At 51.6% G+C, this 14,135-nt stretch overlaps 1 protein-coding gene across 2 annotated transcripts in view; it reads right to left on the reverse strand.

Annotated features, from left to right (window-relative positions):
- Positions 1 to 2,808: 2,808 nt before the first annotated feature.
- WASF2 (WASP family member 2) overlaps positions 2,809 to 14,135 on the reverse strand; it is a 33,322-nt gene continuing 21,995 nt past the window's right edge. For both annotated transcript variants that reach the window (XM_074850646.1, XM_074850647.1), the window contains exons 5-9: positions 13,183 to 13,300; positions 11,939 to 12,069; positions 10,231 to 10,386; positions 7,932 to 8,452; positions 2,809 to 7,443 (exon numbers count right to left, since the gene is read on the reverse strand). In XM_074850646.1, the coding sequence (XP_074706747.1) occupies positions 7,286 to 7,443; positions 7,932 to 8,452; positions 10,231 to 10,386; positions 11,939 to 12,069; positions 13,183 to 13,300 (1,084 nt within the window). In that variant the 3' untranslated portion in view covers positions 2,809 to 7,285. The remainder of the gene's footprint in view (positions 7,444 to 7,931; positions 8,453 to 10,230; positions 10,387 to 11,938; positions 12,070 to 13,182; positions 13,301 to 14,135) is intronic.

Below are 14,135 nucleotides of genomic sequence, written 5' to 3' on the forward strand. Positions count from 1 at the left end.
TGGGGAGGGCTGAGCAGCTCTGGTTATTGGCCTGGGTTACATTTAAAATGAGAAACCTCAGCCCTGGCTTGGGGGATTTTGTTTCCTTGGAAGCAGGAGCAGGCAGGAAATGAAGAAAACACGGCCTTGCTCGTAAGCGTTTTACCAAATGCCGAAGGCAGCAGGAGGCATTTCCCGGTATGGCTCGGGCTGCGGAGCATCGGCTCCGGCCACCACAGGAGCTGCGGCTCCGGGAGGCATCGGCTGGTGCTCCCCAGGGAAGAGAGCCTGTCCCAAGGTGCTGCTCTGGGTGGGACACAGCAAGCGGGAGGGTGGAAAGTGGGTCTGTCTCCCTGCAGCCTCCCAGCTCAGCAACAGCCAATGCAGAAAGCAGCTTCACGCCCCTTTGGGTGCCTGGCCGGGGTGTAGGGACCCCCGGGTGGCAGCACCCTCTGCTCCCCCACGGCAGCTCGCAGAGGAGCGGGCTCCCACGCTGGCTCAGGGCTGGGGCTTTGTCTAACTCAACCTGGCCTAGAGACAGCGCTGGGGAGAGTAATTTGGCCCTGGCCGCAGCCCCAGCTCCGCGCCGGCTGCCTTAAGCCCTCCACATGCAGGCGCTGGCCTTTGCGGGAGCGGATGAGCCCAGCGCAGAGCTGCTGCCCTGCCAGACTGCAGAAACTTGAGCTCCAAATACATAATTCCTCTGGCACCCCGTGGTTATTTGTGAGCTGCTGTGAGCAGATGGAAGAGTTACAGATAAAGCCATCCGCAGCACGGGAGCCGATTGCCTTCCCCACACAACCGCGTAGGCAACAGCAAAGGCAGGGAGGAGGGAAAAAAAAAAAAAAAAAAAAAAAAGGCAGAAAGAGAGCGAGAGAGAAGGAGTCAGCCATTTCTACAGGGGCTGAGCTGCCATCTCAGCACACCTACGTGCAAGAAATGGGGACTCTCTGCTGGCAGCGGGCCCTTCCCGGGGAGTTGGAAGAGGGTAGTGCTCTCCCACCACCCATGGCTGCTTGGCTAAGGCAGGCAGCGCGAGTCGGGGGTGACATTGGCACGGCAGAGCGCTGCCACACACTGGGAGAGCAGGCTGTTAACGCTGATCAGAGCTGGCAGCGCCTGCACTCGCTTGGGTCCCAGAGGGGGAATTAAGGGAGAGAAGCTGACGTCAGTGGTGGAAAGGACACGCAGCCCACTCGTCCAAGGCAGCCGGCAGCATCTTCTGGGTGTTGCTAACACCACCTTGAAGGAGAAAATTAAATAGGTCTTTGGAGACAGGGGCTCCTGTGAAGCCGGAGCCCGGCCAGCTGTGATCTGGTGCCGAGCCCCATGGAGGAGACAGACAGGCAAACACATCAAAGGCTGGGGCCAAGGCCAGAGCGCAGAGGCACAGCCGAGCCCCAGAGACTGCCCCAGCTGCAGCAGCTCCTCCATTGGAAACTGCTGCTCACGGAAAGGGCTGCGGCTGCGGCAGCACCAGCACAGGATTGAGCCTGCTGCTGGGCTTCTCCTCCCCACACTGAGCTAAACCCCGGGCTAGGGACCTGCAGCGGAGGGGGGCGTCCTTGCCCTCCAGGAGCTCCCCCGGCTCCGTGGGTTGCTGGCGGAGGACAAAGCGCAGGGGCCTGTGGTCTCCTCGCTGGGGGCAGGCAAGCTGCCCGGGAAAGCAGATCTGGGACTGAGATTTCCCTGTCTTTTAGGGGAGTAAACCAGCACGACACTCACCCATACACCACCCCCCCCCTTCCCAAAGATGACTTTCAAGGGCTGGTACCCCAAAAAAGCAGAGGCACCAAGTCAGTCCTAGCCACAGCCGCACCCATCCAGACATCCCGGATTCACGCTGGAGCCAAGAGCCGGGACACGCAGCAGCGGGGAGTGTGGAAGCCCAAGAGATCCCTCCTTCCCCTGCCCTCCGTGCCCCAGCACGACTAAAGGGCTTGCTTGTTCAGAAGCTGGCAAGGCCAATTAATCTAATGAGGTTTTGCAGCCAGGGACTATTGTCAGCCAAGAAAGGCACAGCGCTGCAGAGCGAGCGCACGGGTGTCTCCAAGAAGCCAAGGGAATTTGGCAGAGCAAAGCTCGCAGTAAAAGCAGGGACGAGGAGCAGCAGGGACGGATCCTTTTGTTGCTCTCCACCGACCGGCACGAAAATACACCAGCACAACAGGCTCACGTACCAAGCCCAGACAAGGCACCTGAGAACAGGGCCAGGAGCCATCGCTGCTGCGGCTGGGGGCAGGCAGATTAACTGCAGAAGGGACCTTGAGCAGCTGAAATGGAGGCAAAAAAGCAGAAGCAGCCCCCTCCCACCCCAGCTGCAGCGGCTCTGCTCTTGCAAGATGGAGCACAGGCTCATTTCGTATGGCAGGGAGCACACACCGGAGGCCGGTGGCTCCTCCTGGAAGGCGCTTCCTTGGCGCCGTTGCCCACCGCAGGCAGCACTAGCCACCACCATCGATAATCCTCAACCCACCCGGGCACGGCTGCACTTTGGTACTGGAAGAGGCTTTGGCGCGGATGGTGTTTGCCAGACGGTTTGGGACCCGCTGGCTTCCTCCATCCCTCTGCCCCAGCACCTGCAGACAGGACACAGCTCAGGGGGCCTCAACAAAACACCGAACAGAGCCAGGCTCCCCAAGTGACACCCCAGCAGCCCCCTGAGATGCGCTACTACAAGTTGCACAGGCATGAGCCGCTCACATAGCCCAGCACCATCCCGTGCTCCTGAACACGAAGCGGCCGCAGCCCCTCCGCCCACCTTCCGTGTGCGAAGGACCACACCGCAGCCCCCCAACACACGCCCGGAGTAACACACGCAGGCACCGATTGGATAGAAAGGTTTTATCAAGTTTACCGTTTTAAAAAAGGATCCAAAAAATTATCTCAAATTTTTTTTTTTTTACATGTACATTACAAAAAAAATTCGCAACTGGGATCTTCATCCAGGGGTTACGGAGCTGATTATAAAACAAAAAGAAAGCAGCAGGAAAGCCTGGCTTACACAGCGACTGACAGGGCAAAGCACAGACAGACGTTACAGGGGAACGGGGAAGGCAGAGAGTCTGCACCGGTACAGACACGGCCCCGGTCCCGCTCCCCCGGCAGCAGCAGCTTTATACCCGCTGCAGCCGCACACACGAGGCGGCAGAGTCTGGCCATCAGTGTTTATTTTGCAGGGGTGAGAACAACCAAACAAGTCTACAGTATTTTGCTCATGAGTTGGGGGTTTTTTGTGTGTGTTTTGTTTTTTTTTTTTAAATCTAAGCAGAGTTTCACTGCTGAAACTCCTTTGGTCTGAAGTGAGTAACCCCCTGCACCCTGAGAGTAACCGTCAAACATCACCCTTCTGACCCCCAGCGGGGCTGGGTCCTCCGAGGGCACTTCCCCTCTCTCCTCCCACCACATCTTCTGCTCAGCAATAAACCCCTAAGATACAAGTGGAATAATTATTCTTATAAATATATTTATATCATGTAGGAAAATAAGGCACTTTAGGAGGGTTACAGCTCGTCTAATTCTATGACATTCTAATCAGGAAGAAAAATGGGTTAGTTTCTGAAATGAATTAAAATGAATGTTAATACAGTAATAAAAACCATCGGATCCACTTCCCACTTCAAGGCTTTGTTTAAAAAGGAAGAGAAGAAAGCACCCCCCGAAATCCAACAGCAATGAAACCTGACCCAGGGCAGCTGTATCTGCCCCGCGCGAGGCCCTGCCAGCCCGCTCCCCGCCGAAGCCCGTCAAGGGCAGGTACTTTCAAAAGAGGCACGTTAAATAAGTTCATGGACTGAAAACCAAAAAAAAAAAAGTAAAAATAATATATCCTTTCCCTGAATCGACACTCCGCACAGTTTCTATGCCATGTGGGACCTCCAGGAACCCCTTTCCCTGGATCTGGTCTGGTGCTTTGGGCCTGATAAGGAGAGGAGAAAGCAGTGAAGGTCACCGACTGCGGCTGAGGCTCCAGGCTGAGCCCGGGGAGCCGGGACGAGGCTTTCCCTGCGAGCGCGGGAAGGGGGGTGGCGGGGGAGAGGCTGCCGGGAGCAGCAGCCAAGCACTGCGGGCGAGGACACCGGGAGAATGTTTAACCAGGAGCGCGGCGCCGGGAAGGGGAAGGCAGCGGCGGCCTGCCCAAACTTGCACGCCCCGAGCAAACGGCTTCCCAGGCCGGGTGAAATGGCTGCTCCGGCTCTGCGTCTCCATACGGACACGAGTCGGGCTGGAATGGAAAGACGGGGGCTCCTCCCGGGTAGGACCCCAGCTGCCAGCTCTCGCTTTTGGCTTTCTGAAATGCTTGAGGTTCGCCCGCCGTGCTGTTCAACCCAGCCTCGTGTGGAAAAAGGGGAGGAAGGAGTAAGTTAAGACAAAAACGACAAAGATGGCAGGGGAGTCCAGCACAGGCCCTCGGTCTACATGGGGCAGCAGCCCTGCAGTTACAGCACAGCTGCTCTGTCTTGCAAAGGTTGTTTTTGGCACCTCTCCTCTTCCCCTACTGGTTTAAGAAATATTAAGCTTACTTGGTGGCCCAGTGCTCTGCGATTTTGCAACGATACTCTTAAGACGGTCGCTTTACACCAGTTGTTTCTCAGGGATCTCCACGCCAGGCGCATACCACTCCTTTTTGCAATCAAAGGAGATTTAAAAAGAAAACAACCAGCCTTCCCTACCTGTCCACAACCCTTCTGTTTAGGATCCAGCAGTTTTCTTACCTCGGGATGCGAGTTTGAAAGCAGAGGGTGGTTACAGCAGGCTTGCACGGACAAAGCAGCGTCCCTCCCGCTGCCAGGAGGGCCTTGCAAGCAGGCGAGGCAGTCGGAGGAGTCGACTCCACCCGTGGCCATGCCAGATCGCCCACACAGCATCCTTGTGCAACAGGCAGCGGTGGGGCAACCGTGTCCCTAACACCCCGAGGCACGGCCCTGCCTGACAGCCCATCCAGCTGGGGCACGGGGAATATGGCACTTTTCTGTATTTTACACGACAGGAATACTCGCTCCCCTTTCCCAACAGGGGCCAAGTCTAGTTAAGGCAATTTAAAATTAACCCAGGTTTGGCATTTGCGAGCTCCTCGCTTCCCTGTGTGATAATGCTGTCAACCCGGGTTAGCTTAAAGGTCTGTTGTCCCCAGGAACCTGTCTCCGAGAGAAGCCAGAGGAGGATGCTTACAGAAAGAGCAGAAAAACAAGAGGCAGCGATTCTCCTCTAGCCCCCCTTACCCAGCTTGCAGCAATAATCAGTTTGCATTTCCAAGTCCCTCCACTGCACGATGGCTCACTGGCACTCGAGGGGTTTGTTCCCTCTTCCAGAACCTGGAAGAAGCACGGCTCAGACGTTCCCAGCCCATCGGGATGCCTCACCGTCTACGCCCTTTGCATCCTGCCTAGCAGCTGATTTGCAGACAAAAATCTGATGGTGCAGCGGTCCAGGAAATCTCTCAGGGTCGCACTGGATCTCAGCTTGATCCGCACCCCTGAAAAGCCCATCCTCCAGGCCATCATCTGCTCTGTCCGAGATCAAAAATGCACACGCACACACACACACAAGAAATCAGTAAGAACTCAATAGCACAAACTGAAGCCATCAATCAAACCCCGAGAAGGATTTTCAGCAACCTGGCAGCCTCGGGCTGGGCCTGGCGTTCCAGGTATCAGCAACATCATTAAACGAGGCAAGCCAGAGAAGAAAGAACAGGCACAGGCTGGCAAAATACTTTACAATAGAAAGGCAAAGAGGTTGGAGAGTTGGTCTTAATGGGACATGCAGCTGGTCCCACCCTGCAACAGCTGGACCCACAGTCTCCAAAAGGCTTTGGAATTGCTTTCCTGCGTGACCCTGACAGAGAGCCATGTCCCAATTAAAATACCGAAAGCACATCTGTAGCACTGGGGGTGTTTGTTTCTAGATTTCCAAGATATGCTTATGTTCTATGTAAGGTAATATAAAAAAAAAAAAAGCAATAAAACCTAGGTCATCTAGTTCAAGTTCACCATTTTCTCCCCCTGCCAGTACTGTATCCATAGCGAGCAGCCTGGGATTTCATAGGTTAGTGAGGAGAAGAAACGTTTTCTTAAAATTAACTAATGAATTATAACAACAAAATCATAGAAACAACATAGGTTAGGTCTGATGTAACTGATGGGCAACTCAGTTCACACACAAGATGTTTAGGCACACAGACTCCCCTCCACAGGTGGAGGGGAGGAGGAAGCAAAGGTAATACCAGCATTTTTTGCTACTCAAGTCCCTGTGCAAAAAAGTACGGTCACCCTGCTAGAAAAAGCACCTCTTCAAACTGACTGCAGCATTGCCCCGAACAGGCCAAAGATCGAAGTGCCTGATGTTCAGAGAACCCCTCCCCACACCATCTCCCTGCTCTAGGCACTTTTTTTTTTTTGTTTTGTTTCTTTTTTAAACACACTCTCAGCATGAATTGGAGAAATCAGCAAAGCAGAGTTTCGCCACTGCTCAGGGCTGACCACACAGATGTGTCTCAGTGGGGCAGTGGCTCTGCTCTCCCAGAAGCAGGAGAGCGAGCAACCGTTCTACCCTGGCTTTGCACCCCTTTGTGCAAGTCTCCTTTAGCAGACTTGGCAAAGCAGTCCAGGAGATCTGAGGAAGGTAAAGGCAGCTTTTAACATAAAATAAGTCCCTCCTCACATTGCACCCAATGCACTCCACAGCCCTAGAGCCAGGAAGCGCATCCCATGCAGGGTAGTCTGGAAATAACACTAGGGGGTCAGAGGGGAAAGAATTGTGCACTGTTGCCAAAAACTGATTATTTGACAGTGGGATGCAGCAGAGAACTGACATTTAAAGCCCATTTTCTTGCAGCACTACCAGTATTCACTGGAAAGGAAGAGCCATCAGATCAACCGTCTGCTTTTGCAATGAGAAAACTAGCTGAAAATGTCCTTCATCTGAAAGGCCACGCGGCCACAACAGGATCATCCATCTTTACTTTAAAAATCCCTCAGGATGGAGGGTTTATATGTGCTCTGCCTGGTGGCATCAAGAATCTGGAGGTTTAGCTCTCTTTTAAATAAGCAACCGTTACAGCCCCTCCAGCTAAATCCCAACACCACATCCTCAGCGTCCGTGAGGAGACCTTTTGGAAAGGCAGAGCACAAAGTCCTGCCAAAGCCGGAGGGGTAGGGAGAGGGGAGATATGCTGCTGGTTGTCTGAAAACCCTTGGCACATCTTTGGTTACGGGATGAAAAAGGAAGTGGTGGAAGGTTTGGCCACACGATTCTTTAAGATGTTAACCCAGGAGAGAAGGGGAAGAAGGAGATGGGACGGTGGTTAATCCGACCATTCGTCCTCATCGAACTCCGAAGAGTCGTCCTCAGAGTCGCTGTACTCCACAGCGATGCGGCGTGACAGGATCGTTGCCACATCATTGCCCACAACGTCCCGCTTCTCCTGTTCCCGCTGCTCCTCCACCTTGCGGAGCTGGAAGCCTGTTGGGAAGAAGGCAACGGAGGGGATCATGCAAAGGCTTTGGTCACACTGAAATCTCCCGAGCAGCCATCCCTTTGACACAATCCTCTGAACAAGGCAGCCTGTCCTCTGCCAGCGAGTATTGGACACGCTGTGGGATAACACTGATGGTGAATGACAGCCAAGACAGGCTGGGTGGGCAGGTGGAATGGGAAGCGAATCGTTTCCGTGCTCCTCCGAGGGGTTAACACACCACTGCTGTTCAATCCACTCGCAAAACCTGGACCACGGCAATTCCAGCACTGCCGTGTCTCTCCAAAGGTGCAGGCGGAGCCATAAAACCACGTGAAGTTGTCATCAGGGTGTGCAGACAAGGAGGGACCACAAGGGACAGGTCTCAAGCAGCGAGGCAGTCACACCACTGCTCATGAGACGGCTCCCACGTGCTCTCGCTTGGATACCGCGGGTTTTTTCCAGAGGCAAAGTTGGTATTGAAACAAAACCTTACCTTGACGAATAGCTGAAAGCAGATCACTCCTGGCATCGCTAACGGCAGGCAAGGATGACTTGGGCTTGGAGGCGGAGGTGTCTGAGGGTGGAGGAGGGGGTGGGGGACCATCCAGGCCACTGGAAGACAGCGGCGGTGGGCCCGGAGGCGGTGGTGGCGGAGGGGGAGGTGGAGCACTCCCACCGCCTGGCTGCGGCAGCGGAGGTGGGAGCACGCTGGCATATTCGACTGCTGGAGGCGGCGGGGGTGGCGGTGGGGCAGCAAACTCGGGGTGAGGAGGGAAAGAAGGGGGCGAGGGCGGTGGGGGGGTTCCCGGGGAAGGGAAGCCCATGGGAGGTGGTGGAGGGGGGGTGCCTCCCATCAGCGGGGGTGGCGGAGGAGGTGCCGGAGGGGGAGCAAAGCCCGGCCTGGCTGCTGAGGGGGAGCCGATCGGAGGAGCTGGTGGCGGGTGACTCGGGCTAACCAGGCTGGATCGTTTGGTCCCTCCAGAACCAGAACCTCTTTGGTTGTCTACAGGGTAGCTGTTGCAACAGAAGGAGAGAGAGAGAGAGAGAGAGAGAAAGAAGTAAAGCTGTGAGGCCAGAGCAGACTGTACAATCTCAACGTTAATGCAAATCATGTGTGTGTTGCAGTCCAGACAAACATCTAAGTTCCAGCTTTAACTGGTGTTTCCATGAGACCGACTCCTCGGTTCTAGTTCCCTCGCAGTGTTTCTTTTGGCCTACCCCACCAGAACAAAGGAAAGCTTCTGGGGACTGGCAGAAATGCTATCATCTGTCCCATCTCCCAGGCTGACAAGAACATGAGCCATCTCACCTCTCCACCAGAGGCCAGGCACGTCTGAGCTCAGAGCAGCCTCCTGGCTTAAGAGCTCCTGCAGCAACACAAGCCACTACCCCTCCACGCTGAGGTCAGACTCATGACATGCCAAGCAGGGATGTCTACCGTGATAAATCGCACAAGGACTGGTGGGTGCGCCAGGAAAGCATATGTTCTGAGCACCTGCTAGGAGCAGATCTCTTCACCGGATTCCACGGCGCAGAGCTGGAGCGCAGCAGCCATGTCTCAGCTCGCCGTGGGGAGTGAAGAGGAAGACGTGGAAACCCAACACGCTCTTAAGGAAAACACCAATCTAGGAGCGACCAAATCTCCCATTTATGGAAGCTGTGTTTATACCAGAAAACACTACTGCCCATAAGATACCGTTAATATCCTACGTACGTGTAAAGGAAGCCCTAAACTGACATCTCCTTCCACAGTAAGACAGAAATATAAGGCACATTTGCCACAAAAACATCACAATTTTTAACAGTGCACAGTGCTGATCCAAGACAGACTACTGGAGATCAAACTTGGCTCCCAGGGTTCTTTAAAAAACAACCACCAAACAAAAGCAGAGAGGGGAGATCTCTGTGGCTAGGCAGAGATCTGAGCAGCTGCATAAGGCAGTGTAAGCTCCATCTGAAAGCTCGTTTCCGCTCTGCCCTAGAGGAACATGCTGCAGAGTGGAGTGCTTGGTTTCTTTGACACATCAGAAGAGCCTTTTCTGCAGCATTGCTGTCTTTGGATAAGATGGGAGACAAGCTAACGCAGTCCTGTATCAGACATACTTCCTCCTGTTACTCTTGAATCTGTTTTACTGCCTTCAACAAAAAAAAAAAAAAAAGAGCTAGTCTCTTGTTTCCCCCTTCGTGTCTTGAGCCACTGCTAGACCATAGTTCTCATCTCTAGAGGTGACTGGAAGTCACCATTTCATCCAGTACAAAGCAGCTGCCCTGAACTTGTGCTGAAGTCTTGGGGAAGAAGTCAGCTGGTGTGCTCAAGTCCTTTAAATTTAACTACATCTGCATCTTCAGCACTCACGTTGTGCATTTGTCAGAGATCACAGGGAAAAGGGTAACAAAAAACAGAGGTGAAAGAAGCCGTTCACTGCACAGCTCCACCAGGAACGTAAGTCTACATGCTCTGGAAAAACTGCACTGGAAAACCCATGCAGTGGAGCCAGACCATTAACTGGGACCCCACTCCTCTAGAAGGTGAGACAAGCCTGCTCTAGTTCTCGCCCAAGCCCCTTCTCCCCTTCCGGAGGGGAACAACGACGGTGGCTGGGATTTACGGAGAGCTGCGCTGCCTGTGCCTCTGTCCCTGCCTGCAGTTGCACTTCCCCTCCAGACAGGAGCATTCTGGTTCCCATACAACACCCGTCAGGAAGTTATGCTGAACTATCTCAGCCTGTCTCATGTCATCCTTTTACACCACCTACTACTCCTTGGTGACAGAAGGGATCCCGTAGGCTTACCTAAATTCCACCGGGGGTGGAGGCAGGCTGTCATCTGGGAATGAAGGAGGTGGTGGCACAATAGAGTCAGTCTGCGGCGGTGGCGGGTAGCAGTTCACGTCCATGCTTTCGTTTGAACCGATGCTGCCATTCTGATACACCATGTTAGAGGGGTACCTGAGTGAAAGCAAGACAAGCAATTTATTTAAAGAGTTCAAGGCAATGTCTAAAGCTCATTTTTCCCCTCACTCACGAGAGCTTTGCCTCCTGGAAGGGTTACAACAAACAACTGTGCAGCAGTTCAACCACCAATAGATCAACCTGCAAGATTTAGAAATGAGGTTTTCTAGCAGGAATGGCTTTTCCCAGCACAGTGGGACCTGCCTTTAGGTGGGACCTTATCAACCACCACAACAGGACACACAGAACTAAACCTTAAAGCAACATTTTTTTTTTAAAAAAAGAAAAAAAGAAAAAGGTCTCCATTTCTCAAAGCATCCTGGATGAAGAATCACGTACAGCTGTATTAATTTGCTCTGCATAATTCTTTGGCTAGAATTTGCCCAGATGCTCCCATGTTTGTTTATTGCTACCGCACACCAGAACAGCATGGGTATATGTTTTAATGAAGAAGAAAACACCAAAATAAAAAATAGGTTTCTTAACATTTGATTATAGAAAGCCACATTTATAAGAGTGTATTTTGACCAGTTTGGCCTTGAAAGACTCCCAGTTACATTGGCTATCATCAGTGACAAAAAAGAAAAAAAAAAAAAAAAAGAGGTGCTTAAAGATGCCAAAAAAATAAGCTTGAGAATAAAATATCAAGAATCACCCAAGAAACAGCGATGCCATTAAAAGCAAGCATCCAGAGCTGAAATAGTACTGAAGGAAGAGATCACTCTCAACTTTCCATGAGCTCATCTCACTGTGGGGTGGTGGAACCACCCCATTCTTGGGGGCTCTGGACTTCAAGGAAATTCAAATGCATGAACATGCTTACACAAGAAAAGAGAGGAGCAAGAAAATGGTGCTGTTGTGCTGCTCAATTCCTCTGCTAGAAACCAAACCTGCTCTCCTATTAAACTAAAAGCAAGTTTTATTTTTAGCTGGAGAGTGTGATTTAAAGAGAGATTTTTCTTATATGAAAGGAAGCTGCAAGGAGCGAGCAAGCAAGAAGTGCATTGTGGGGAATTCGGTCTGCTTCCAGCCTCGCTGGTGTCAAAAGTTAAATGAATTCCCAAGCCAGAAGCGCTAAAGAGAGATCTGTAGCTTGAAATACTTGGATGGGGACAGCCCCCGCTTCAACTTTAGGGTGTGAAGAGCCATTTGTGAAATGTAACAAAGCAATCGCACAATAGCACCGCGATGCCACCCCGCTCCTCAGCGTAAGGCCCAGAGGCTAGGTGTGAGGGGAAGGGCACCGCGATGGGGTAGGGAGCCAAAGCTCTCAACACTTCTGTGCCCACAAGACAGGCAGCCGAGAGCAGACTTGCTACTGAAGCTGTTCCTGCCACCTTGTTCAAACCGTGTAGCTCCCTGATTTATTTAGCAAATTTTAAATCAGCAGATGGATTTACTTTGGAGAATCTGATTAGTGGCAGTATCGATCCGCACTGTGCCGCGGATCTGGAGAAGCTGCAGAGCAGGGTGAACTGCATTACAATCAACAACGCCCGCCCGCTCCCCCTCGCCAGGGAGCTGAACAGAGAGCCCCAGACTTGCTTACCCAGCAGGACCGTGTTTGTCCTTTGACTCAACAAATTCTTGTCCCATTTTCAGCTTCTCCCACTCTTCTTTCCGGGTTTTGATTTTCCGCGGATTCACATTTCCTCGGTTCGGATTCTCCTTTTTCTCTTTCTAAGGGAGGAGGAATCAAACAGAAGCCTTATTTTGCTTTGAACTCACTGGGAATAAGGAGGGATAGGACAGACCTGTAGCAGTTTCAGGAAGATACATTCTCAAAGAGGGCCAGGATTTTTAATTTACTTTCCTGATTGCTGCAAGCTCCAAAGATCTCCCATACAAAGAAGCTGGAGCAGATAGCATAAAGAGACAGGCAACATCAGATTTCCCCAGTGTAGCCCAGACACGATGCCATCGCTGCTCCCTGGCATGACCACCTTGGGGGCGGAGTGAAAGCTCAGTTTCCCACATCAATTCAATTCTTGGCCTCTGTATCAGGACTGCCAAATCTCACCTTGCTGGTGTTAAGTGCTTTGGGGTGCAATATGGATACTCGCCCACAAAGAACTGGGCTTTAGCTAGCCTCACTCTATTCTAATATACCCTAAATCTCTCCTTTGTTATTTTGACTGAAAAGAAATCATGATCTGTTTTGATATTTAATACTTCAGTTGCTTAAAAACTAAATAAAGTACGCACAGAGTGAATCATTTATGGTGCAAGTTTCAGTGTTGGTAAACATGGGTCCAAATCCCCAGGCAACCAAACCAGGAACTCTACCTGGCATTGTCAGCTTAAATGGTTTTGTTAAGCCTCCCGCTTGACCCTAATTTAACATTAGGGCCTGGTTTTGCACTCCTGAAGGGTCATTTTCTCCTTTCCGTATTCTTCCACGGTAGAATTCATTACAGCACTCACCACACCGAGGTGTTGGGGCAGTGGGATTTACACCACTTCAACACTGAACAGACCCCTCTCCAGCACCAGAAGCGCAGAAAAAACTCCAACACAACTTTTGATGTTTGAGGACCACAAATTAACCCATTATAACCATACAAAGATGATGGCATTTGGAAAAACAGATTAAGGGTATCCTTGTTTTCTTTTTTTAATTAAGAAGGAAGAGAGTAAACCAGATAAAGACTTCACTGAATTGATCCCTAAAGAATTTAAGAGAGCAAACCTGAATTTCGGAGAGCAACTTTGGAGTCCAAGATTTATTAACACTTCCCACCTCCTATTCTTCCCTGACATGCCTCTGCTGGCAGAGATCTCCCATTTCCTCACCCTATGTTTCCGCTTCTCTTTCATAATATCCTTGGTGTCTTGAAGCATTTTCTCTTTCCAAAGGTCAAAGAAATATGAAGGATCTGTGTAGAATTTAAGTGCCTCTTTGCCATCATCCCTAGAACAGGGAGGGGGGGGGGAAAAAAACACACAAGGACCAAGTCACACACTTGTTTGAAGCCCAAAGAAAACACAAGGCACAACCCCAGATGACAGTTTAAAAGTCTGCAGCGAGAAGGTCAAACACGCTGCTCTCTCCTCTGTCCCCCATTTCAGAACAGGCAACGGACCCACACCTTCCCTTGTCCTGGCTCTCCCACTTGCCATCGCTTTTGCCTTTACACAAACTCTCCATTACTCAGCACCTGAAGAGCTCAAACTGCTCTGAACAATCACCAAGACAGCAGCAGGTCTCTCACTTCAACTCCCACTTGTTTGTGTTGTATTTTTGGTGTGAAAAAAACCTTCTCCAGCTCAGGAACCCTAAATCAGACCAGCAGCGTCCTTGAAACTCATGAGCGAGCACACACACACACACACACACTCTCCTCCTACTTTGCAGTGCAGCCGCGTCTGGCAGAAGGCAGCTGCCTCCAGCTATCTGTAATTACTTTTTACCTGTTCAAAAGATATTTATGGATGTGGGCTAAGTCTCTGTATTCTGACCCCCTTTACTCTACCACCTACAAGATGAAATCGGAGCAGGACTGCTCAGGAGAACTGGTTACACAGACAACGTAGGTCACATCAGATGTCTCAGACCAGGCACAGAAGGCCACAGAAAACATCTCCAGATCTACAGGAGTCTGCTGCACCCACCTGGGTGAGAGCCATTTACAGATATATGCTCTGCAGTTTGCACTGCGGCTTTCTGGAAAGGAGCCACAGGGCTACAGAGAAGCACAAGAAAAATGCATCATCTGCACAACACCTAGCATGTTTATGCAGTGCCA

Source organism: Strix aluco, chromosome 26 (assembly GCF_031877795.1).
Source record: "Strix aluco isolate bStrAlu1 chromosome 26, bStrAlu1.hap1, whole genome shotgun sequence".
Classification (NCBI taxonomy): Eukaryota; Metazoa; Chordata; class Aves; order Strigiformes; family Strigidae; genus Strix; species Strix aluco.